Source organism: Dendrobates tinctorius, unplaced genomic scaffold (genome assembly GCF_039654945.1).
Source record: "Dendrobates tinctorius isolate UK_male_01 unplaced genomic scaffold, ASM3965494v1 ptg000102l, whole genome shotgun sequence".
NCBI lineage: Eukaryota > Metazoa > Chordata > Amphibia > Anura > Dendrobatidae > Dendrobates > Dendrobates tinctorius.
In genome coordinates, this window is record NW_027361770.1 from 31,047,385 (window position 1) to 31,073,787 (window position 26,403).

The 26,403-nt window shown below is 44.2% G+C and overlaps 1 protein-coding gene across 1 annotated transcript in view; it reads left to right on the forward strand.

The window, feature by feature from the left end:
* The first annotated feature begins 1,093 nt into the window (after positions 1 to 1,093).
* ADAMTS16 (ADAM metallopeptidase with thrombospondin type 1 motif 16) overlaps positions 1,094 to 26,403 on the forward strand; it is a 491,484-nt gene continuing 466,174 nt past the window's right edge. The window contains exons 1-3 of the mRNA XM_073587783.1: positions 1,094 to 1,416; positions 1,522 to 1,618; positions 7,559 to 7,875. Coding sequence (XP_073443884.1) covers positions 1,348 to 1,416; positions 1,522 to 1,618; positions 7,559 to 7,875 — 483 coding nt within the window. The 5' untranslated portion in view covers positions 1,094 to 1,347. The remainder of the gene's footprint in view (positions 1,417 to 1,521; positions 1,619 to 7,558; positions 7,876 to 26,403) is intronic.

Genomic DNA, 26,403 nt, shown 5'->3' on the forward strand with positions numbered 1-26,403 from the left:
TGTGTTTAAAAATATTAAAAACAAAATATATATAAAAGTTCAAATCACCCCCCTTTCACCCCATTCAAAATAAAACAATAAAAATAAAATATACACATATTCGGTGTCGCCGCATTCAGAATCGCCCGATCTATCAATGAAAAAGGATTAACCTGATCGCTGAACGGCGTAGTGAAAAAAAAAGTCAAAACGCCAAAGTTACATTCTTTTAGTCTCCGCAACATTGCATTAAAATGCAATAACGGGCGATCAAAAGAACGTATCTAAGTTTGAAATTTTTTTCACCACTTAAATAAAAAAGAACCTAGACATTTTTGGTGTCTATGAATTCGTAATGATCTGGAGAATCTTAATTGCAGGTCAGTTTTAGCATTTAGTGAACCTAGTAAAAAAGCCAAACAAAAACAAATGTGGGATTGCACTTTTTTTGCAATTTCACCACAGTTGGAATTTTTCTCCTGTTTTCTAGTACACAACATGGTAAAACCAATGGCGTCGTTCGAAAGTACAACTCGTCTCGCAAAAAAATGTATAGTTTATACAGTGTTTTATATGGTTACTAAGAAATGGCAGTATTGGCAGATATTCCATTAGAAACCTGTTTAGATTGTAAGTTCCTGAGGGTACACCATCCCTCCAACATAAACACTAAAGTGCCCTGGTAGTCTAATATTATTTGTGATTATTGTTACTATGATATATAATACAAATGGTCAGTCATTGTTTCATCGCTTCATAAATATTTTAATGAATGTTTATTTCTTGATCTCCATCTATATATCCCAGTATATGGACGCCTTGCATGTGTTTGGATTGTCATATGGATAAAAGTAATGGGGCATGCAGATTTACAGAACACAGTAATTGCTCTGCTACTTCAGGAATACACTATGGAAATAGTTCTTGATTGTATCCCATTTGCCTAGTCTACCTGCAGGGGCAGATAATAAGGAGTTAACAATGAGAGCACTACAGAGCCAGGAGCTGCACAGCCCCCTGCAGGCACTGATTGGTTTGGGGGCACTGTCAGTCAGCAGGAGCCGGCTGGCCACAGTGAGAAGCTGCTGCACTGACACATGGGGACTTGGGCAGGCAGCAGTGATACAGAGGAGTGCTGGCTGCAGGCAGGTCAAGGCAGCACCAGCTGGGATTTTATCCACTGCCCAGGAGCATGCTTCATACCTCACTGGATCCTCCTAATAAAGCACAGAATATCCTTCTAATACAGAGCCTGGAAGCTGCTTGGATGGCTCCTGCTGCTGACTAGCACTACCTCTGCTGCTGACTAGCACTACCTCTGCTACTTGTAATGAATTGATGCCTGCTTACTGCCTGTGACAGCTCTGCATGAAGAGAATGGAGATGGGGATGAGAGGTGGCATCTGTTCCCTGCTGCTTGCACTTGCTCTATGGAAGGTGAGTCCCATGCATTTTCATTATTGCTTGCCCCAGTGCCAGCTGGCTCACTGAGTAATAATGCATTGTTTTCTTTCCCATGATGGTCCTGTGACACACACCTAGAATGCACCTGTATACGCTGCACATGGGACGTCTCTGACGGAGGGGAACCTTCCTTCTGCGCTGCACAACTATATGTTGGCTTTTACAGACCACGCTGGTGAGTAGCAGCCTAGCCTCCATTCATGCACTTGGGCACACCTTTACGCATCTTCACTTTGTACTTTCCAAAGTATAGAACGCCAAGCTATTAGAACCCTAAGAAAACATAGACGTAATGGTATATAGGTCCTATAATATCTATACTGTAACCATACAAGCCAGTGCCGAGAAATCCAGCATCAAAACTGCATGCAAATTAGCCTGGAAATGCCTGGGCAGTGTGAGATTACGGAAGTGCAAGACACGCCCCTAATGCACTTCCAGGCTACTTTGCATGTGGCTTCAAAGCTGGATTTCTCGGCACTGGCACATTGGATCACTACAGGATAGTCGTCATTTTTATGGGTTTGCTAGGACCTGTACAACCGTACCACTTGTTCCGGTAATAAACTTCCCCTTAACCACTGATACACTTTTTTCATTTAGATATTTATAGCAATGAGTATCAAAGCTTCCCATCCAAAAAGACTTTTCCATTGTTTCAGTACCATGGATGTATTCCCTGTCATAAGACACATTGTAAGGACTCTTATTGCTATGTAGACACACTACCCCTGGGCTCCAGCTGGCCAGATTTCTGGATTTCCGCAGGCAGCGGTGATTTATACCAGTAGGTGGCCAAGATGAAAGTAAGGGAATTCCTTTTAGCACTTTTCTGACTATGACTTGTCAATTATTTGAGGACAGTCTGGCTTTTGTGACTCCTTGATTGACTCCTGACAGTAGTTGCTCTAGTAACATTCTGGGAATTCTGCCAAGGCGACATTTATTTTAGCATAATGATGTATCTGTCTGTCATGTGTCTGGACTTCTGAAGATCTCACGCGGGATTTGATTTGTCACTGGCAACAATATTCTGAAGAAATTGGTTTTAAGTGGAAATTTGCAATTGTCTCCTATTCTGTTGGGATGTCGTGGTCTGTATAAAGAACATAGTTGGAGATGTGCGTACCATTAGTTACTTGTATGTTGTAAAACTGTAAATTTTGATGCGGGCTACTGTACCGTATTCCTCCCAAATCCACAGTACTCCAACTAAATTCCCTAAATTAAGAAATCTGATAACTAAATACCTTATGTTCAAGATGTCCCTAAGTAAGTTGTGCGTTTAAAAAAATTCACTATACGTTACGGCAAATATTATTATAAATTTTCTGCCACGTTTATATTTAGTATATAACTATTTAGACAGACTATTGATTTTGATTTTTAGAAATATGTGAAAATAACCCAAATGTATTATGTAGTTAACATACAAAAACACTAGAGGGCGCTCACATTACAAAAATTTGGAACAATTCTGTTTAGTGCTGTATCTTATAAGGCTACTTTGGGCTGATCATCACTTTTTGCTTGGTAAGGATTAAATATAATCTGCAACTAGGGTCAGATCCTGCAAAGAATAGAAGTATGGAGGAATTGTATTTTCTTTCCGTTTTAGTAGATTTGGTGTTGTACGTAAAAATAATCGTGCACTCCATTTAATGTAAGTGAATGAACCTATTACTCCAATTAATAGGATTAAACTAGTTAATGAGTCAGATAGTGTATTTAGCTAATGTGGAGGGGTGTACTGAATTAATAACTGACTAATTATAAGATCATGCTGATAAGCTAAATAGACAGTGTAAGTGATCTGATTTCTTCTAGTGGTCTTTACGAACCAAAAGTTAGATTATATCTTGTATGTTAATAATTTACCAGGTGATTTATTACACATTTCATGTTATTTATTTCATTTTTATGAGGATTTATGACCTAAAATCCCTCCCTCATCCCAAGATGTAGTTGGTATGATTCCTATTTAATAGGTAACCTTTGCTTCACGGCGGCTGCACTTTCTTTATCTGGTCAATGATTAGAAGTAGCTCTGGATATGTTTTAGGTTTAAAATGTCTTTGTTCATTTTGTATAAACTACATACAGCGGATAGAGGTGGCAATTAGAGATGATCAGATCTTTTGAAATTTAAATTCCCCTGGTTCCCCAAATTTTTCAAAAAGCTGGATTTACATCAAAAAGATTTGCCGTGAATTGCAGTTACTCAAATTGCATTAAAAAGATCTGTGTAACACTATGAGGACTCCTAGGACTGTCCACTCCCTTTAATCGCCTTAGCGCTAACGCAGCCTTAGTAATGTCAGTGACCTCACCATAGAAATGGATGGTAACCCAGTTGTAACCAACAGCCCTTTTAATAACAGTACACTGAAATACTTTTCTTTTTTATTAAGCGGTTTAAAAATCATGTTAATTTGCGATCAGACTTTTCAGTGCAGTACACAGAATTATACTGACTCCTCACTACTGCTACTCAAAACTTCATTAAAGGTACTGTCACACTTAGCGATGTACCAGCGATCCCGACCAGCGATATGACGCGGTCAGGATCGCTGGTACATCGCTAAGTGGTCGCTAGTGAGCTGCCACACAGGCAGATCTCACCAGCGACATCGCTGGGGACGGGGATCGCTACTTACCTGTCACACCAGGCGATCCTGCGTCCTCCCGCCCGGCTCCACGCGTCGCTCGTCCTTACAGCAGGAAGCGCCGCAGGAAGCTGACAACGAGAAACAGTCCTGAACGTTCTCGCGCGATCAGCAATAACCAGCGGGGGAGCCGGTCGTAGGTAAGTATCAGACACAGCGATATCGCTTGCAATATCGCTATAACGTCACTAGTTATAGCGATATTGCTAGCGATATCTCTTAGTGTGACATGCCCTTAACTAAGGGCCACATGTTCCTTGCTGTGCCATAGTATCTTCAGCTCTCCATAGGAGAACTCATGTCCTGATATGGCGACACTCTAGTGTGGCACCCCAGGAGTCCGGTTGCCACAGTGGCATTGCCTCCCTCATAGGGGTTAATGTCATTCCTGGAAGTAATGAGAGGTCCCCTGACCAGGTAGAACCAGCATCCAACACTTGTTCTAACTCCAGCCCAAAAGGGGAGCTTAAGGGAATGACAGTTGGTGGGAGGAGTTAGTGCTGAGGTAAGGAGATTGTTCTGGAAGGAGTCAGTCAGTCAGAGGGGAGTGAGAGAAGGAGTGAGGGCTGATAGAGTCTGAGGAACGTTGGGGAGGAAAGGAGAAATTTGGGGAATCTGGGGAGTGGAGCTGAGAGAAAGCTCAACCCGCAGCTAAGCGCTGGAAAGTGAACGCCAGAGTCTGTGGCTGCGTGGTTAAAGAGAGTCCAGCAGCTAAATCCAGCTGGCAGGGGACTGCAGGCCTCCTGGCCACATAAAACACTCAGCTGCACAGCAGCATAAGAGAGCCCGGAGTCGCCACGAAGGAGCGATTCCTGTAAAAATGGCTCAAGCTGCCTGCCATACGGGCAAGTGCTTAAAGAAAAGCAGGAATAGAGGCCCAAGCACAGCCTTACGCAGCAAGGACCTCAGAGGATAGTGCAGTAGGGAGGCCTCCATATCCATCTGGCTCAGTGGATTCTGAACTGCTTCCAGGCTAACAGGATCTCCCTCACCATCTTTGATCCCCTGATCTGCACCCAGGACTATCAAGTAAAAGTAAATTGCAACCCTGCTGTGTCCTCAGCTTTATTACTGCATTATCTACTCTGCATTACAACCGTCACCACCATCTCTATATATAAAAGTGTATGTATGTATGTGTGTGTATCACCAACCCATCACGAAGCATCTTTCATTTCCCCAGAGCTGTTCAAAAGAAGCTGAGCTGTAATTGGTTGCTATGAGCAACAGTTTTCCTTGCAACCAATCACTAAGCATCTCTCATTTCACCAGAGCTGGTTAAAAGTAGCTGAGCTGTGATTGGTTGCTAAGTGCAAGTTTTCCCACTTGACAACACCTCAGCAGACACTGACATGGTGGGAGAAATCTAGCATCCCCGGGAACATAAGCTCCCAGCCATTGTTTGCCCCCCTGAAAGGAGCAGAGCGCACAATGCAGAAATGAATCCCCCCTCCCTGCCCATGTCCCCATCACACATCCTCCATCCCATAGGCACATCTTCCCTCTTAAAGGGATTATTGGTATGGAAGTCAGAGCATATCCATCCAGGGCTTTGGTTTTGACCCCAGGGCCTCTCTTAAAGGGATCCCTGGTATGGAAGTCAGGACCGTTCCACTCAGCTCTGTGGTTCTGACCCCAGGGTCTCTTAAAGGGATCATTGGTATGGAAGTTAGGGCAAAACCACTCTGCGCTTTGGTACTGACCCCAGGCCTTTCTTAAAGGGATCTCCAGTATGGAAGTCAGTGCAAATCCATCCAGCGCTTTGGTTGTGACCCCAGGGTCTCTTAAAGGGATCTCCTGTATGCAAGTCACAGCAAATCCACTCAGCGCTCTGGTTCTGATCCCAGTCTCTCTTAAAGGGATCCCCGGTATGGAAGTAAGGGCAAATCCACTAAGAGCTCTGGTTTTGACCCAAGGCCCCTCTTAAAGGGATCCCCAGTATGGAAGTGATGGCAAATCCACTCTGTGCTTTGGTACTGTCCCCAGGCCTCTCTTAAAGGGATCTCCTGTATAGAAGTTAGGGTAAATCCCTCAGCGCTCTGATTCTCACCCCAGGCTTCTATTAAAGGGATCATTGGTATGGAAGTCAGGACAAATCCACTCAGCACTCTGGTTCTGACACCAGGCCTCTCTTAAAGGGATCCCCAGTATGGAAGTAAGGACCGTTCCACTCAGCGCTCTGGTTCTGACCCCAGACTGACGGGATGAAGTGGGATATTAGGGGTAGTAGTCCAGTGTCTGTGACGGGATGATGTGGGATATTAGTGGTAGTTGTCTGTTGATATTATATAGCTTTATATATATATATATATATAGATATAATCATTTTAATTTGTTATAACTAACCGTAGTTAGTTACTATGCCTGGGCAGCACCGGGCTCTTCAGCTAGTTTTAAATAAAACATACAACTGCCCTGGGGCCTAGCTCTACCTGTCTACCTATGGAGCGCTTTAATATGTAGGCTGCATCACCGACTGTCCCAGTGGACCTGAACTGCAGTGTCAGCCGTCTTCTCATTGCCGAGTACCACGGGTGGCGTCACAAATTATTCCCCCAAAATAACTATTCCCTTCATCATTTGATTGCTTGCCTTGGGACATGGACCGGGTCACTGCTGCCGTGACATCCCCAGAAGTAACAGAACCGGCCCGGTACCGAGTACTCCATGGCCCTGCAGGGTGCAGCACTAGCACATTCTCTAGTATAAATAATTGTTTGCTTAAGATGCGCTTGCCTGAGATAAGGAATCCATCCTTCAGCTAAGTCCTCTTAAAGCCTACTAGCCTGCTGCTCACCTGAGTGATATTCTATCCCTGAAGCCTGAAAGTCCTTGATGCACCCAGCTGTACTTGCTGCTTAATGGCTTATCTTTCCCCACAGCCCAGCGCTAGTACTCACTGACTCATCTCTCTGGTGGGAAGCCCACTTCTTTTCCCACGAAAACCCTTTTATACCTCCCTGGCTCACCACGCCCCTTCTTCACAGGTTAAGGGTCTGCTCCATCTACAATCTCCTTCCCCCCTGCAACAGTAGGTTTGGCCCCCGCAGTACCGGACGCGGTGCCATGTCAGCATCCACAGCCCGGTCTTCTTCTCTACATATGTATATAGAGGTTTTCTGGTTTTAATCACAGCTCGATCCTAATGTACCTACCCATATAATTGCAGCCTCAGTCCAAGAGAGGTTGCATGTTAGGTTAGGTTGTCAGCAAAGAAGGTTGCCTTGTCGATGGCTGTTGGGCACACATGAATTGGTTGAATTGGCCAATTTATATGCTAAGTATCTTTATTTTACACTTTTTTTTCTAGAGCTCCAATGTAAATCGAGAAAAAAATCTAACACTTTGTACTTGAGTGAGTGCATATTTGTTAAAGTCTCCTGTTATTTATTACTGTTAATGTTTGATAACTTGTGTTCACGGTTTCTTGTACTTTTTGTTACTCACAGAATATGATATTGTTGAGGCATATGAAGTGGACAAAGATGGGAATTACATGACGCATGACATCAGCCACAGTCGTAGACGTAAAAGAGCCGCAGACACTGGCGCTGTGCATATCAAGATACATGGATTTGGAAATGATCTGCATATGGAATTAAACTATGTGAATGATTTAATGGCTCCAGGATTTACAGTACAAACATTTAGCGATGGAAAGTCCAAGACTACTGAAGTATACTCGTCGCATGACTTCTGTTTTTATCAAGGAACTCTGCGGTCCCATAAGCACTCAGCAGTAGCACTTTCAACTTGCAATGGCCTGGTAAGTGAGTCCCCTAATGGGAAAAAGATCTTATTCTTCACTGTAACTGGTAGGTTATATAAGGATTATTAATAGATTACCTGCTAACAAAACTCTGAGCTACTATAAGTGATTTAAATGATCTCCATCTGGACCCCACACAGTGAAGGAAATAATTATTTGATCCCTTGCTGATTTTGTAAGTTTGCCCACTGCCAAAGATATGAACAGTCTATAATTTTAATGGTAGGTTAATTTTAACATTGAGAGATAGAATATCAAAAATATAATCCAGAAAATCACATTGTATAAATTATATAAATGTATTTGCATTTTGCCGTAAGCAATAAGTATTTGATCCCTCTGGCAAACAAGACTTAATACTTGGTGGCAAAACCCTTGTTGGCAAGCACAGCAGTCCCATGTTTTTTGTAGTTGATGAGGTTTGCGCACGTCAGGAGGAATTTTGGTCCACTCCTCATCTCTAAATCATTAAGATTTTGAGGCTGTCGCTTGGCAACTAGGAGCTTCAACTCCCTCCATAAGTTTTCTATGGGATTAAAGTCTGAAGACTGGCTAGGCCACTCCATGACCTTAATGTGTTCTTTTTTGAGCCACTCCTTTGTTTCCTTGGCTGTATGTTTTGGGTCATTGTCTTGCTGGAAGACGCAGCTGTGACCAATTTTTAATGTCCTGGCGGAGCGAAGAAGGTTGTCACTCAGGATTTTACGGCACATGGCTCCATCCATTCTCCCATTTATGCGGTGAAGTAGTCCTGTGCCCTTAGCAGAGAAACACCCCCAAAACATAATGTTTCCACCTCCATGTTTGACAGTGGGAACGGTGGTCTTTGGGTAGTAGGCAGCATTTCTCATCTTCCAAACACGGCGAGTTGAGTTAATGCCAAAGAGCTCAATTTTTGTCTCATCTGTAGTCATGGACGAGCACTCCGGTGTATCTGAACCCTGGCCTCCTCTCACATGAAAACAGCATTCTTTCAATAGCTTACCTGTGTCTTCTCTCACTGCGCCATCAGGGACACCACTGTGGTGCTGTAGCCTTTCTACAATTGGTTTCACAAGAATTGAGACACAGTCTGGTTCAAATGCAACAAATGAAACTTTACTTGAATAACTTGGGAGCATATTCTTGTCAGTAACAACATCAACAGCAGGTTCCATGCAGTTCTCATCCTGTTCTTTCCCTGTACTTAGTTCCACGTCCTACAGTACATTACGGGGTAATAGTGCCTTAGGCGGTACCGCAGCGTTCTCCCAGTTCAGACTCACTGTGCTTGGGGATTGTTGTGAACACTTTTGACCTGGCTTCTGAGTTTGGGCTCCCTCTGGTGGTTGTTGCTGGTAATGGAGCTGGTCTAGCTGACAGAAGTCAGTCACCTGAGCAGGATGATTGGAGGTCAGGTGTTACAGGCTGGGGAGATTTAAGTGAGCAACTTTCCCTCAGCTCTTGCCGGTGATTTGGTTTTCCTCCTGAGCTTTGGGGAAGTCTGCTTGCCTCCTGCTTCGTCCTGCATCTTTCAGATAAGTTATTTGTCTGCTTGAATCTTTTTGCATTTGATCCATTTTTTGCTTGTCTCTGATCTTTGCCTTGCTGGGGTGAGTCCAGTATCGTTCCCTGCTGGGACCTGTGCTGGACTCTGTTTCAGTTGCCACGGCTTATGTCAGTCTTTGGAGTATTTCTAATCTCCTGTTATAGCAGTATCTTTTGTTTGCATCGAGTTTCACCAGAGTGCTGATTTAGTGGGGGAGAGGTCATGTGGCCTATTTTTGCTTATCAGACATGTTGGAATTTTGCTTAGGGTTTTTTACGTGATTGCAGACAGTATCCTTTCCTGTCCTATTCTATCTAGACAATTTGGGCCCCATGATTTGCTTACTCTATTTTCTGTATGTATTTGTGCCTCATCTTGACTCACCGGCAATATATGTTCGGGGGCTATCTATTCCTTTTGGTTTCTACTCCGGGGCAGTTTAGCTTTCCCCTTTCTCTCTTCTTTAGGCTTAGTTAATTCTTTAGCTGTGCCAAGGCATCTAGGGCATCATAGGTACGTCCCACGGCTAATTCTAGTTATGTTATCTATTTTCTGGAGATCGGTCTAAATTTTTGAACTTTAAGAATAATTGTAAACTGTTTTTTGCCTTGAAACCTAATTCCTCGGGGAACTCGGTGCAGCAGGTTTAAATTGTCATCTCCCTGTTGCGCGGCGACCCTCAGGACTGGGCTTTTTCCATGACACCTGGGGATCCTGTTCTGGCTAATGTGGATGCGTTTTTTCAGGCTCTGGGGTTGTTGTATGATGAACCTAATGTTATTGATCAAGCTGAGAAAACCTTAGCATTGAACCAGGGTCAGGAAGCGGCAGAGTTATATTGTCAGAAATTCCGAATATGGGCGGTCCTTACTAAATGGAACGATGATGCCCTAGCGGCTCTTTTTCGGAAAGGTCTGGCAGAGACCGTAAAATATGTTATGGTGAGATTTCCTGTCCCCTCTGGTCTCAACGACTTTGTCATTAGCCATTCAAATTGACAGACGTTTACGTGAACGTAAAACTATGCGAGAGGTGGTGTTGCCTTTCGAACAAACTTCTGAGCCCATGCAGTGTGATAGGGTTTTTTCTAGGGCTCAACATCAAGAATTTAGAAGGCGTAATAAGTTGTGCTTCTCATACTATTTCCATCTGCCCAAAGCGGGAAAAACGTTTTGCTCACGCATCTGTTTTGGGCAATGTACAGCCTAAATTCCTTTTGTCGGTTTTCTTGATCTGCTCCTTATCTTCATTTTCTGCTAAGGCTTTTGTTGATTCAGGAGCAGCCCTGAACCTGATGGCTTTTGACTTTGCCAAGCGTTGTGGTTTTCCCATGGTACCCCTGAGGACTCCTATTCCTTTGGGTATTGACGCTACCCCTTTGGCGGAGAATAACAGTTTTGGACCCAGGTGATAATGCGGGTAGCCCCGGACCACAAAGAGAATTGTTATGAATGAGTCACCGTAGGAGGCAAAAGCAGAAATACAAGCTAAATCCAGAAAACCAGAGAAGTTGGCAACTATCAGATTGCAGACCCCTGAACCTATCAACACAACTAGCAGTAGCCGTGGGGGGTTCCTACGATGCCCTAGACCCCTCGATCACAGCCGGAGAAATACATAGGCCTAAAGAAAGAAAGAAAGGGGAAAACTAAACTGCCCCAGAGCAGACCCCAAAGCAATAGGCAGCCCCCAACATATAATGACGGTGAAGCAAGATGAAAATACTAACACAGACAGAAAGATAGACTGAGCAAAGACGGGGCCCCAAAACTACCTGGATAGGAAAGGAAAGGAAGGCTGCTGTCTGCAATCTGCCAAAACCCTATCAAAGACATAAGCCAACCAGCTGATATGAAAAAGGCCCTGAAGCAGCTAGGCTTCAAAAACTGAATCAGCACTCAGGTATTTTCAGAAGACAGAGCTAAATGAATTCAGCACACCCCAGCAGGCAATGGCAGAAATCCAGAAAAACAAAGCAAAAACAAAGTCAAAGTACAAAAGCAAAAGGCCGAGCAGCAAACTTAGCTTTGGAGGAGCAGGAATTCAGACTGGTCTCCAAGGATCCCACAGAGAAATCACCCGCAGGGCAGAAGGGCGTCGGCAGCATTATATCCAGTCCGTAACTCCACTCAGCCAGTCACAATCATCAGCCTCAGGTGTTTGACAATCAGGCTCACTACCTTTCTTTACCAGAAGAGGGAGTTCCTCGGGCCTCAGTAATGAAGGGGAAAATGAACTCACAACAGTACCTCCCCCTTGAGGAGGGGTCACCGAACCCTCAACTATGCCACCAGGGCGATCAGGGTGAGCCCGATGAAAGGCACGCACCAATCGTTTGGCATGAATATCAGAGGCGGAGACCCAGGAATTATCCTCCTGACCATAACCCTTCCACTTAACCAAATACTGGAGTCTCCGTCTAGCCAGACGGGAATCCAGTACTTTCTCTACCTCATACTCCATGTTACCTTCAACCAATACAGGGTCTGGAGGTGCCACCCCCGGAACAACAGGTTCAACAAACCTCTTCAACAAAGATTTATGGAACACATTATGGATTTTAAATGTGACAGGAAGAGCCAAACGAAAAGAGACCGGATTAATAATCTCCACAATCTTGTAAGGTCCAATAAATCTAGGCTTAAACTTAGGAGAAGCCACCTTCATAGCAATATTTTTTGATGATAACCACACCATATCACCAACCTTAAACTGGGGACCAATGGTCCTATGTCGGTTGGAAAACCGCTGGGCCTTCTCCTGGGAGAGAGATAACTTATCCACCACTTGGTCCCAGATCTGGTGCATTCTCTCCACCACAGTGTCAACACCTGGGCAGGCAGAGGGCTCCACCTGCCCTGAAGAAAATCGAGGATGAAACCCAAAGTTACAAAAAAAAAGGTGACATCAAAGTGGCAGAACTAGCTCTGTTATTCAACGCAAATTCGGCCAAGGGCAAAAATGAAACCCAATCATCCTGATCAGCAGAAATAAAACATCTCAAATATGACTCCAAGGTCTGGTTTGTTCTCTCTGTCTGCCCATTGGTCTGAGGGTGAAAAGCAGAGGAGAAGGACAACTGAATTCCCAGCCCGGAACAGAAAGTTCTCCAAAATCTAGACACAAACTGCACTCCTCTGTCAGATACAATGTTCTCAGGAATCCCGTGCAAACGAACCACCTGTTGCAAAAACAGGGGCACCAACTCAGAGGAAGACGGCAACTTAGGGAGTGGTACAAGATGAACCATCTTAGAGAACCTATCACAAATCACCCAAATAACAGTCATCCTCTGAGAGACAGGCATATCAGAGATGACATCCATTGAAATATGGGTCCATGGCCTCATGGGGACAGGCAAAGGCATCAACAACCCACTAGAGCGAGAACACGATTTAGACCGGGAGCACGTCCCACAGGACTGCACAAAATTCCTGACATCACGAGACAAGGAGGGCCACCAAAAAAACTGACTCACCAGATCTCTAGTACCAAAAATACCTGGATGACCAGCCAAAGCAGAGCAATGAACTTCAGACATCACTCTCTTCTTCCACTGGTCAGGAACATACAACTTTCCACTGGGACAACGCTCAGGTTTGTCCTCCTGGAACTCTTCCAGAGGACGTCTCAAATCGGGCGAGATGGCAGAAAGAACTACCCCTTCGCCTAAGATGGTAGCAGGCTTGGTCACCACAGGAGAATCAGCAAGGAAGCTCCTAGAGAGGGCGTCTGCCTTGACATTCTTTGTTCCAGGAAGAAAAGAAACCACAAAATCAAAACGTGTAAAAAACAAGGCCACCTAGCCTGTCTAGGGTTCAAGCGCTTAGCCGACTTTAGGTAAATCAAATTCTTGTGGTCAGTGAGGACCACGACTTGATGCTTAGCTCCCTCCAACCAATGTCTCCACTCCTCAAATGCCCATTTCATGGCCAACAGTTCCCTATTCCCCACATCATAGTTACGGTCAGATGGAGAGAACTTTCGGGAAAAGAAAGCACAGGGATTCATTTTAGATGTTACCGGATCCTTTTGGGACAAAACAGCTCCTGCACCAATCTCAGAAGCATCCACCTCTACCTGGAATGGAAGTGAGACATCAGGTTGCCGCAAAACCGGGGCGGAGGTGAATCTTCGCTTCAACTCCTGAAAGGAAGAAACAGCCTCCGGAGACCAATTTAACACATCAGCACCCTTTTTAGTCAAATCAGTCAATGGCTTGGCAATACTAGAAAATTTTGCTATAAATTTCCGATAAAAATTAGCAAAACCCAAAAACTTCTGGAAGGCCTTCAAAGAAGTGGGCTGAACCCAATCGTGAATGGCCTGTACCTTGGCTGGGTCCATTTCAATAGTTGACGGGGACAAAATAAATCCCAAAAAAGAAATCCTCTGTACTCCAAAAAGGCATTTTGATCCTTTGACATACAGAGAATTCTCTCTCAAGATCCGGAACACAGTCCGAATATGTTCCACATGAGCATCCCAATCCTTGGAGAAGATCAAAATATCGTCCAGATAGATAATCAAAAATTTATCGACAAAGTCTCGGAAAATATCGTTCATGAAGCACTGGAAGACAGAAGGGGCATTAGTGAGCCCAAAAGGCATCATCAGGTACTCAAAATGTCCCTCCGGAGTATTAAACGCCGTCTTCCATTCATCCCCCTGCTTAATGCGGATAAGATTATACGCCCCCCTGAGGTCAAGCTTGGTAAACCAGCAAGCACCTCTGACTCTAGAGAATAGATCCGAAATCAGGGGTAATGGACACTGATATTTAATAGTAATTTTATTGAGGGCACGATAATCAATACAAGGCCTTAAAGAACCATCCTTCTTGGCCACAAAAAAAAAACCGGCACCTAAGGGTGAAGAGGATGGTCTAATATGACCCTTCTCCAACGCCTCCTTAATATAGGATCGCATAGCCTCGTGCTCGGGTACAGATAAATTGAAGAGCCGACCCTTGGGAAATTTACATCCCGGGCTCAGTTCAATTGCACAGTCATAACTCCTATGAGGAGGCAGAGACGCAGACTCATTCTCACTAAATACATCATAAAAGTCCACCAAATAATCAGGATCATCATGTGACTGAGGAGAGGTGGAAAACACCGGAGCCTCACTAAAGGCACACCGACAACCCCAACTCACCACAGACACAGATTTCCAATCCAAAACTGGATTATGAATCTGTAACCAGGGAAACCCCAGAACAACAGTATCATACAGATTATGCAACACCAGAAATCTGCAATTTTCTTGATGGTCTGGGGCGACCCGCATTACCACCTGGGTCCAAAACTGGGGTTTATTTTTAGCCAAAGGAGTAGCATCAATTCCCCTCAAAGGGATAGGCGTCTGCAGAGGTGTCATCGGAAATCCACAACGTTTAGCAAAATCCAAGTCCATTAGGTTTAGGGCTGCTCCCGAATCCACAAACGCCTTGGCGGAAAATGTGGACAGGGAGCAGATCAGAGTAATAGCCAGAAGAAACTTAGGTTGAACACCCCCAACAGAAAACGTGTGTGCAAAGCGTTTCTCTCGTTTGGGACAGACAGAAATAATATGCGAGGCATCTCCACAGAAAAAACACAACTTATTACGCCTTCTGAACTCCTGACGCTGCTCTCTGGAAAAAACTCTATCACATTGCATAGGTTCAGACATTTGTTCAACAGGTGGCAACACCTCTCATGCAGCTTTGCGTTCGCGCAAACGCCGATCAACCTGAATGGCTAATGACATAGAATCGTCAAGACCAGAGGGAACAGGAAATCCCACCATAGTATCTTTTACGGCTTCTGACAACCCCTTCCGAAAGAGAGCAGCCAAGGCATTATCATTCCAGGTAGTAAGTATCTGTTATGAATGAGTCACCGTAGGAGGCAAAAGCAGAAATACAAGCTAAGTCCAGAAAACCAGAGAAGTTGGCAACTATCAGATTGCAGACCCCTGAACCTATCAACACAACTAGCAGTAGCCGTGGGGGGTTCCTACGATGCCCTAGACCCCTCGATCACAGCCGGAGAAATACATAGGCCTAAAGAAAGAAAGGGGAAAACTAAACTGCCCCAGAGCAGACCCCAAAACAATAGGCAGCCCCCAACATATAATGACGGTGAAGCAAGATGAAAATACTAACACAGACAGAAAGATAGACTGAGCAAAGACGGGGCCCCAAAACTACCTGGATAGGAAAGGAAAGGAAGGCTGCTGTCTGCAATCTGCCAAAACCCTATCAAAGACATAAGCCAACCAGCTGATATGAAAAAGGCCCTGAAGCAGCTAGGCTTCAAAAACTGAATCAGCACTCAGGTATTTTCAGAAGACAGAGCTAAATGAGTTCAGCACACCCCAGCAGGGAATGGCAGAAATCCAGAAAAACAAAGCAAAAACAAAGTCAAAGCACAAAAGCAAAAGGCCGAGCAGCAAACTTAGCTTTGGAGGAGCAGGAATTCAGACTGGTCTCCAAGGATCCCACAGAGAAATCACCCGCAGGGCAGAAGGGCGTCGGCAGCATTATATCCAGTCCGTAACTCCACTCAGCCAGTCACAATCATCAGCCTTCAGGTGTTTGACATTCAGGCTCACTACCTTTCTTTACCAGAAGAGGGAGTTCCTCGGGCCTCAGTAATGAAGGTGAAAATGAACTCACAACAGAGAATTGTAAATTTTTGTTGTTGCATAATTTACATGACATTATTGTGTTGAGTTTTCCTTGGTTGCAGACCCATAATCCTGTTCTGGATTGGAAATCTGTGTCTGTGGTTAGTTGGGTTATCAATGTGTTCTTAGTGACACTCCTGTTTTCTCTACCTCTCCCCAGTCTCATGATGATGTTCCTGACTATTTGGTTGAATTCTCTGATGTATTTAGGGAGAGTAAGTCTACGTCCTTGCCTCCTCATAGGAGTTATGATTGCGCGATTGAGTTAGTGCCCGGTTGTAAATTTCCCAAGTGGCGGCTCTTCAATTTATCTGTACTTTAACATGATGCTATGTGATCTTATATCAAAGAATCATTGGAAAAGGGTCATATCAGACTGTCCTCTTTACCTTTAGGTGCTGGCTTTTTCTTTGTGGCCAAGAAAGATGGCTCATTGAGGCCATGTATTGACTATCGTCTCCTTAATAAAATCCCTGTTAAATATCAGTATCCGTTACCCCAGGATTTCTGATTTATTCTCCAGAGTGAAAGGTGCTAGTTGGTTTACCAAGCTTGACCTTAGGGGGCGTATAATCTTATTCACATCAAGCACGGTGATGAATGGAAGACGGCATTTAATACTCCTGACGGGCATTTTGAGTACCTAGTGATGCCTTTTGGACTCACTAATGCCTCTTCCGTCTTCCAATCTTTCATGAACGATATTTTCCGGGATTTTGTGGACAAGTTTTTGATCGTTTATTTGGATGATATTTTGATTTTTTGGAATGATTGGGATTCTCATGTGGAACATGTTTGGATTGTATTCCAGATTTTGAGAGAAAATGCTCTGCATATTAAGGGATCGAAATGTCTCTTTGGCGTACAAAAAATTTTGTTTTTGGGATTCATTTTGTCCCCGTCCGCTATTGAAATTGACCCGGTCAAGGTCCAGGCCATTTATGATTGGGTTCAGCCCACTTCCTGGAAGGCTCTCCAGAAATTTTTGGGTTTTGCTAATTTCTACCATAAATTCATAAGCAATTTTTCTGGTATTGTTAAACCACTGATGGATTTGACCAAAAAGGGCGCTGATGTGGTGAATTGGTCTCCACAGGCAGTCTCGGCATTTCAGGAGCTTAAGCGGAGATTCACTTCTGCTCCTGTTCTACGGCACTCTGATGTTTCGCTCCCATTTCAGGTGGAGATAGATGCCTCTGAGATTGGTGCAGGAGCCGCTTTGTCTCAAAGAGATCCGGTAACCTCTAAGATGAATCCTTGTGCCTTCTTTTCTCGAAAATTTTCCCCATCTGAACGTAATTATGATGTGAGGAATCGGGAGTTGTTTCTCTATGAAGTGTTTGTTTGAAGAGTGGAGACATTGGTTGGAGGGGTGAAGCAAAAAAAAGCGGTCTATAGGAGCGCTAAAGGAGAGGCAGAAACCAGAAAAAAGGGGTAAAAAACAACTTTTATTCTTCCTCCAATACCCACAACGCGTTTCTACGGACACAGCCGTCTTCCTCAGGTGGAATCATTCTGCCTATCCTTTAGCGCTCCTATAGACCGCTTTTTTTTTGCTTCACATTGTCTTTTCCTCTTTGAGGATTAGCGGCAGGAGCAGCTTGGAGGGCAGTTGTTTGTGGGAGAACCTGCGTTTGCTGGGCGGTGCTGGGAAGCCCCGGGACCCCTGGAGTTAACTTACAGCTGGGATCGGTCTCAACACCACGTCCGGAAGCCGGTGTGAGATGGACTGACCAGGATAGCGGAGGTTGCTGACAGCCACGTGCAGTGCCCTTCTGGGCTGCGAGGACACGCTCCCCAACTACCATTTACGTTCACACCGTGGTTGTGCAAGGGTGGCACAACCCTGCAAGGTGAGCACCTTATCGATTTAGTTAGGAAAGCCACTTAATACAGGTACACTCATTGTGCTTCTCTTTGCATTTTATTTTTCATGTTAATTTGTTGGAGGGGGCAGACATCAAGTTGTGGCCCTCACCGACCACAAGAACTTGATCTATCTCAAATCTCAAATTTTCACGCGTTTTAATTTTGTGGTCTCCTGTCTTCCAGGCACTAAGAATATTAAGGCAAATGCCCTTTCTAGGAGTTTCTTTGCGGATTCTCTTGATGTGACTGAGCCTACTACCAGTCTAAATGAGGGTGTGGTTCTTTCCACTATTTCACCCGATTTGAGAATTGCCCTGGAGGAATTTCAGGAGGACAAACCTGAACAATGCCCTATGGGGAAATTGTATGTCCCCGACCAGTGGAGGAGAAGAGTAATGTCTGAAATTCATTGCTCCCCGTTAGCTGGTCATCCTGGTATTTTTGGTACCAGAGATTTGGTTAGTCGGTCTTTTTGGTGGCCTGCTTTATCTCGTGATGTCAGGAATTTTGTGCAGTTCTGTGGGACTTATTCTCGGTCCAAACTCTGTTCTCGTTCTAGTGGATTGTTAGTGCCACTGCCGGTGCCCAGGAGTTCATGGACCCATATATCAATGGATTTTATTTCCGACCTCCCTGTCTCTCAGAGAATGACTGTTATCTGGGTGATCTGTGATAGATTTTCCAAGATGGTCCATCTTGTACCACTGCCAAAGTTGCCATCCTCTTCTGAGATGTTGCCATTGTTTTTACAGCAGGTGGTTCTTTTTCACGGTATTCCGGAGAGCATTGTGTCTGACAGAGGAGTCCAGTTTGTTTCCAGATTTTGGAGAGCTTTTTGTTCTAAACTGGGAATTCAGTTGTCCTTCTCCTCTGTGTTTCACCCTCAGACCAATGGGCAGACTGAGAGAGCAAACAAGACTTTGGAAACCCATTTGAGATGTTTTCTGTCTGCTGATCAAGATGACTGTGTCTCTTTTTTGCCCTTGGCTGAATTTGCTCTAAATAATAGGGCTAGTTCTGCCACTTTGATGTCTCCTTTTTTTTGCAACTTCTGGTTCCATCCTTGGTTTTCTTCAGGGCAGGTGGAGGCTTCGACCTGTCCAGGTGTTTGATTCTGTGGTAGAGAGAATGCAGCAGATTTGGGATCAAGTAGTGGATAAGTTGTCTCACTTTCAGGAGAAAGCCCACCGGTTTGCTAACCGGCATAGGACTGTTGGTACCCGGTTTAAAGTGGGTGACATGGTTTGGTTGTCCTCAAAAAACATTCCTATGAAAGTTGCATCTCCAAAATTTAAGCCAAGGTTCATTGGACCTTATAAAATTTTGGAAATCCTTAATCCCGTTTCTTTCCATTTCGCTCTTCCAGGAACGTTCAAGATTCACAACGTCTTTCTTAAATCTTTGTTGAAAAGGTGTGTGGAGCTAGTAGTTCCCATAGCTATGCCCCCTGATCCTGTATTGGTTAAGGGTAATCTGGAGTATGAAGTAGAGAAGGTATTGGATTCTCATCTGGCTAGTCGGAGACTCCAATACTTGGTCAAGTGGAAAGGTTATGGTCAGGAGGATACTTCTTGGGTCTTTGCTTCTGACATTCATGCCGAGAGATTGGTTTGCACCTTTCACCGGGCCCATCCTGATCGGCTTGGTGGCGTGGGTTTGGTGACCCCTCCTCAAGGGGGGGTACTGTTGTGAACACTTTTGACCTGGCTTCTGAGTTTGGGCTCCCTCTGGTGGTTTCTGCTGGTAATGGAGCTGGTCTAGCTGACAGAAGTCAATCACCTGAGCAGGATGATTGGAGGTTAGGTGTTACAGACTGGGGAGATTTAAGTGAGCTACTTTCCTTCAGCTCTTGCTGGTGATTTGGTTTTCCTCCTGAGCTTTGGGGAAGTCTGCTTGCCTCCTGCTTCATCCTGCATCTTTCAGATAAGTTATTTGTCTGCTTGAATCTTTTTGCATTTGATCCATTTTTTGCTTGTCTCTGATTTTTGCCTTGCTGGGGTGAGTCCAGCCTGGTTCCCTGCTGGGACCTGTGCTGGACTCTGTTTCAGTTGCCACGGTTTATGTCAGTCTTTACAGTATTTCTAATCTTCTGTTATAGCAGTATCTTTTGTTTGCGTCCAGTTACACCAGAGTGCTGATTTAGTGGGGGAGAGGTTGTGTGGCCTCAGTATTTTTGCTTATCAGACGTGTTGGAATTTTGCTTAGGGTTTTTGCGTGATTGCAGACAGTATCCTTTCCTGTCCTATTCTATCTAGACAGTTTGGGCCCCATGATTTGCTTACTCTATTTTCTGCCTGTGTTTGTGCCTCATCTTGTCTCACCGGCAATATATGTTCGGGGGGGTATCTATTCCTTTGGAGTTCTACTCCGGGGCAGTTTAGTTTTCCCCTCTCTTTAGGCTTAGTTAATTCTTTGGCTGTGCCAAGGCGTCTAGAGAATCGTAGGTACGTCCCATGGCTAATTCTAGTTTTTGTCAGTTTAGGGGTCTGCAATCCACTCAGTTACCAACCTGTATGGTTATCTGGTTGCCTTGCTTATTTCCCTGTTATCCTCCTCGGTTACCTAATCATAACATGGATTCTCTGGTCTGTTTTGCCCCGGTCTTGAGAGCATCAGCCCATGCAATAATTTGCCACATGTTGAACAATCTGTGCCCTATACTCTTCCGGACCGCTTCATTTCTCCAGCTATAAACTGCTGCAATCCTGCTGCATGACACTACTTCTGTCATATAGAATCCGAATACTAAGCTTCCCTTCTTCTTCTTAAATGTTGCGTGACTGCTGTGGTGTCCTGGGCCTAGAGCCCATGTGGACTATTCGGCCACCCAGGCCCTTCTGACTACCTAAGGGAACATTGTTAGCTTACCACACAGCAGCCCCTCCTATAGTTAACCATTTCCTACATTATACACTAGCTGAAAGCTCTGTACACTATAATGCCCCCATCTAGTGGCCAATCCAATAACTGCACTTACCCATCTAGTGGCCAATCCAATATCTGCACTTACCCTATACACTATACATAGCAGCATTACAACAGTATAACAATATACACATATATATATACAGTTAGCAAGAAACGTTAATACACTTAACAGTGTAGCAGTATCATTGTATAGACATAGTAATACACTTAATCGTGTAGCAATACCATTACATATTAACAAATATACATACACTGATAATATACAGCATCGGGACGAAAGAGAAAGGCAAAGGTATAACCGTTAACCGTAATATATCATAGCCCCTACATGTGGACAGGAGTCTTTTATAAAGGTGACTATGTAAGACAGCTGTCTTTAATGCAGGTAACGAGTTGATTAGGAGCGTCTAACTTGTCTGTAGGAGCCAGAACTCTTAAAGGTTGGTAGGGGATCAAATACTTATTTCTCACTGCAAAATGCAAATAAATTCATATAATTTATACAATGTGATTTTCTGGATTTTATTTTTGATATTCTTTCTCTAAATGTTAAAATTAACCTACCCTTAAAATTATAGCCAATTCATGTCTTTGTCAGTGGGCAATCTTACAAAATCAGAAAGGGCTCAAATAATTATTTCCTTCACTGTACAGTAAAATGATTTGCACTTTAGAACTTTGCTCTTACAAGATTTTATTTTTGAGAACTGAATATATTTATTTCTATTGACATAAACTAGGGGTGCACAACCTGTTCCCCAGAGGTGACATGTGGCCTTCAAAGCCTGTATAACCCTTAACTATCTAATCTCAAGCATGGATACTCATATATATATTTTTTCCATGCTAAGGAGTTGAAGAGTGTCACACAGCGCTAGGGGTGGGTAACTATTAATGATGCACTTCGTGGCGATGTCTGTGATCATGCCATCATCTAAGTAACAAGTGGATGAAGTAAAGACATGGCCACTCATGAGTGCTGCCATAATCTTTGGCTTTTATCCTCAGTCATATTACAAGACTCGTTAAAGGGTCGATTGTGACTTGTAGGATCGCTACTACCAATAGGTGGCGCTGTAGAGTAAAAGTCCTCTTTCTTTCTGAAGAGGCCATTTGCATGCCATAATCTTAGGAGTCTATGAGAGAAGAAAAACTCGACGGTGTCAGTGTCTCTCAAACTACACTGTAAAAAGCTGAATCCATTTTCTCATACTTTCTGGATTGTGAACGGGGAAAATGACCTCTATTCTCCTGATAGGTAGCAATCAAAAATAGAAATAAGCAGTTTTTATATGGTGGCATGTAAGTTTGGACACCTCTGGTCAAAATTACAATTATTGTGAACAGTTAAGCATGTTAAAGATGAAATGATCTCTAAAAAGGTGTATATGGATCACCCCCAGGGCTGTAGGATTACTCGGTACCGGGCTGGTCTCTTAAAGGGGATGTGTCGTGGTGGTGGTGACCTGACCGTGGCCCTGGGTGTCCATGTAAAATAGGGGGAATGGAATAAAGTTTATATGTAAGTAGTTCGTGACGCCACCTGTGGTATCTGGTCAGAGGTGACCAGCGCTGCAGTCCATATCCTTTGGGACAGATGGTGTGATGCAGCAAAGATGTAGTAGCTCCCCACAGGCAGAGCTGTAGTCCCAGGGCAGTAGTAGTAGATGTTGAGGTAGATTATGTAGTGTTAGGCACAGAGATGTAGCAGTGCTGAGTAGGTTGGTGCAGGAATAAGGCAATGACACAGCAGAATGCAGTTCCGATACTTTACTCACGCTTCTGGCATAGACAGATGCCTGCTTCAGTGCTGTGTCCTCCAGGTCAGGGGCTTAGCCAACTCCCGGGCAGATGGAATACACCCTTCCAGCACTCCCTTTCGAATGTGCCTTTTCTGAACGTCTCCTTTCTAGTGCTAATCTGAAGTACTTCTAGTTATGAATTACACTCAAGTTCCTCTTTCTTGCTGTTACTTATAACTCCACTCGCATGACAGGCAGCTGTAGCATGCTTCAGGGACACCATACCATCATGTCCCGGCTCACACACGTTGCTGCTGTGTCTTCGAGTTTTAGGTGGGAATAAAGTGGTCACAACTTCTATTCCTCTGGTTTCTGCTGTAGGATCATTAGTATCACACACAGTCTCGGATACCGGCGCCCGACCTTTGGCGCATTAAACTTAGGAAAGGGCTCTGCTCTAGCTCCGATCCCAGTTCACTCTCCTCCTCACATTCCATACTTTTCTATCTTCCTTCTGAAGAACTGATCCTTCCCTTTTCTCTCTTTCCTGCCAGCAGCTCCAGCTCACAGGAGGCTGCTGCATCTACATCCTTTCCCTCCGTCCCCCAGTGGGGAACTGATCTAACTCCCTGTCAGCTTTCCCCTCTAGTGTAATCTAAGCTCCACCCACCACCCAGCACCCTTCATGAACCAAAGCAGCTGCCATAAAGGGTGCTCTGCTGTTCTAAGATGTCTGTGCTGGATGTAGGTGCTGGAGTCTGATCAGGTGTTACCATCTTACCTGAGGAGTGTGATACTACACCTCAGGAGGAGGTGCAGCACCTCTATGGCAACTGAACCCTCAAGGGCGCCACATATATGTGTTATACCTTTTTAGAGATCATTTCATCTTCAACTTGAATAACTGTTGACAATAATAATAATTTTAACCAGGGGTGTCCAAACCTACATGCCACTGTATTTATGTTTGAAATATTTATGATGTTGTCTGGCTGCTTCCCATGGTTTCTCAACCCAGCAATGTGATCCATATGCCAGGAAATGTTGTGTGTCCCTGGCATAGACCGATCTCTTGAAACAACAAACCAATATCATGCAATATGCTGAAAAAGAGAATGGACAGTACCTCCAAAAATCATACAATGATCTATTGCCGCTAGGCAAAAATATATATACCTGAACATGAAGTTCTTAGTTTAACATTCTGATCGGACTGTATGAAGCCCACTGCCACATCACGGCAAACCTCGTAGTGGGTCCCTATCTCCCTAACGGAGCAGAGCCGTGTGCCGAACACCGCCGTATTGACAATGCACGGGAAGAGCGGATGGCCTGGTGCCTCACAGCACCCATGCTGCAAGACTGAGTCCCCATTACTCCAGACCTTGCCGCCCTACCAGCACAAAACCACAGCAATAATAGCAGCCTCACAGCACCAACACCAAATGAAAGGAGCATTGAAATTCACCTTCCTTAAACTGTAAATTGAGAGCAAAAATGGGCTAGACGCTAGACCCCTTTCTTTGTAGTATCCTGCTAATTTAAAATCACCTGTGCTAAATGGGAGGAGTGCCCATGCAAAGAAAAATTGTTGTTGTGGTTTTGGGCTGGCGGGGTGGCGCGGTCTAAAGTCATGGGGACTCAGTCTTAAAGCATGGGTACTGTGAGGCAGCAGGCCATCCACCCTGCCAGTGCATTGTTGTTGCGGCGGTGGTCTGCGCACGGCTACTCTCCATTAGAGCGATAGGGACCCACTAAGAGGTTTTCTGTGATGTGGCAGTGGGCTTCATACAGTCTGAGAATGTTATACAAAAAAACCTCATGTCCAGTTATATATATTTTGCCTAGTGGCATTAGATCATTATGTGATTTTTGCAGCTGCTGTCCATTCTCTTAATCAGCAAACAACCAGTATCAGCTGATGCAGCGCCCCCTTTTTTGTGGGTAGTTTAATGCTTGTATTTCAGTACACAATATAAACGGACAAATATATAATTCTTAAAGTGTATAAACTTGTACACAAGCTACTAAAAATGTTAGTGTTACTCAACAAATCTAATTCAAGCATAGCCTATATAACCTCCAGTCTCTGCTTATTGTTCTTCATAATCACTTACCAGTTCTGAACCAATATCATCTTTTGCACTTTCTTCCTACTAGTGGACATAGTTGATCATAGCCAAGACCTAAAATATCTAGCTGGTAGAAATGTGAGTTCCAATAAATGCTCTACATAAGGGGTGGGGCTGTTTATGCAAAAATTGTAAAAAAAATCAATGATCCCTTTGTTACTGTTATTTGTGGGGGTCATCAAACACAGATAGCAGATCTTATCACTATACCATTGATTCAGAAGTACAGGTCCTTCAAATAGCTCACATCTAAATTCTAATACCAAAGAGCAATGCCAATAAGAATGGAATAAGCCGCCTTGAGGCTCCATTGTGAGCAAAAATAGTTTATGCTTGTGTGGTCCAATAAAGTAATTATGATGAGCACTGACTTATTTAGCTGCTTTATGTTTTTAAGCTCCTCTGGATAGTTGCATCTCAGAGATCTAAGAAATGCACATGTAAATGGGGGGAGCACAGCATTCAGGGAAAGCTCTTGCAGTCCTTTCTTCTTACATAAAACTTTGTTTTTTGCACCCATATGCACAAGGAGCAAAAGTTGTTGTTTTTTAAACAATTACCCTTTACATTAAAGAGTTATTCTAAGGTTTGAAAGTTATCCCCTATCCATTGGATAGAAAATTCATTTCTGAGCTCTGGAAGTTTGACTGCTGTTTGACCATTTCCAAAGACCATAGTATTAAAGATTTTGGTGTGAATGGAGAAGTGATCCATCATGTGCACAACCGTTCCATTAATTCTTATGGGAGTGCTGAAAACCAGATGACCTTAACACTCGGGTTTCTCAGGAGGTCCTACTAAGAATGAATAGACTGGGATTGCGCATGATCAACCACCAGTATATTCACACTGTGCACTCCAGACCTTCAGTTGTCAAGATCGGTAGAGTTGCCAGCAGTCGACTCCCAGCAATAGGGAAGTTGTCCATGATCCCACGATAGGGGATAACGTTCATCCTTGATAAAGATTTGCAGTTTAGTATTAAAATCACAGTAATCTAAAAACACATTTCAGCTTCATATAATAAGTAGAAGTCACCATCACACTTATTACATATGAAAAGCTGCTTACAATTCCTCTTTTTCAGGTAAAGCCTACAAATCTGGTACAGTGTGAGTGTAGGATCGTGGGCCGACTGGGGGGGTGGTCCCTTCTCATGTGCGAAAAGATTGGAGTCAGACGCAGAAGAACATTCAATCAGGTCTTCTTTATTCGGTGTCTTCGCCGACATCCACAGCAATACGACAGCTCCTGCACAATGGCCTGGGTACCTGCCACTTCCTCCTTCTCCTTTCTGATGCGACAGCCCTCTAGGTTCTTTCGCTGTGCCTGTCTAAGTCACTGGCCACAGCACTTCCCCTGGTCGAGCCCGTCCGTCTGCTGCGACACTTACTACCTCTTCGGTGTCCAGTCGTCCAGTACCCCAAGCGTCCACTCTCTGCAGCTGTCCTGTCAGGGCTACCCCCTGACTGACTGACCCTAACCCTGGGACTCTCCCTCCTTTTATTCCCTTTCTGTGGAATTCCCCTTCTCAGTCCCCATAATTTCGCCCACCATGACTTTGCGTTTCCTAGCTTCAGCTGCTGTTAGGTCCTTTGCTCACTGTCCTGTGTCTCCCTCTAGTGGCCAAAACTTGGGACTTCACGGTCTCTAA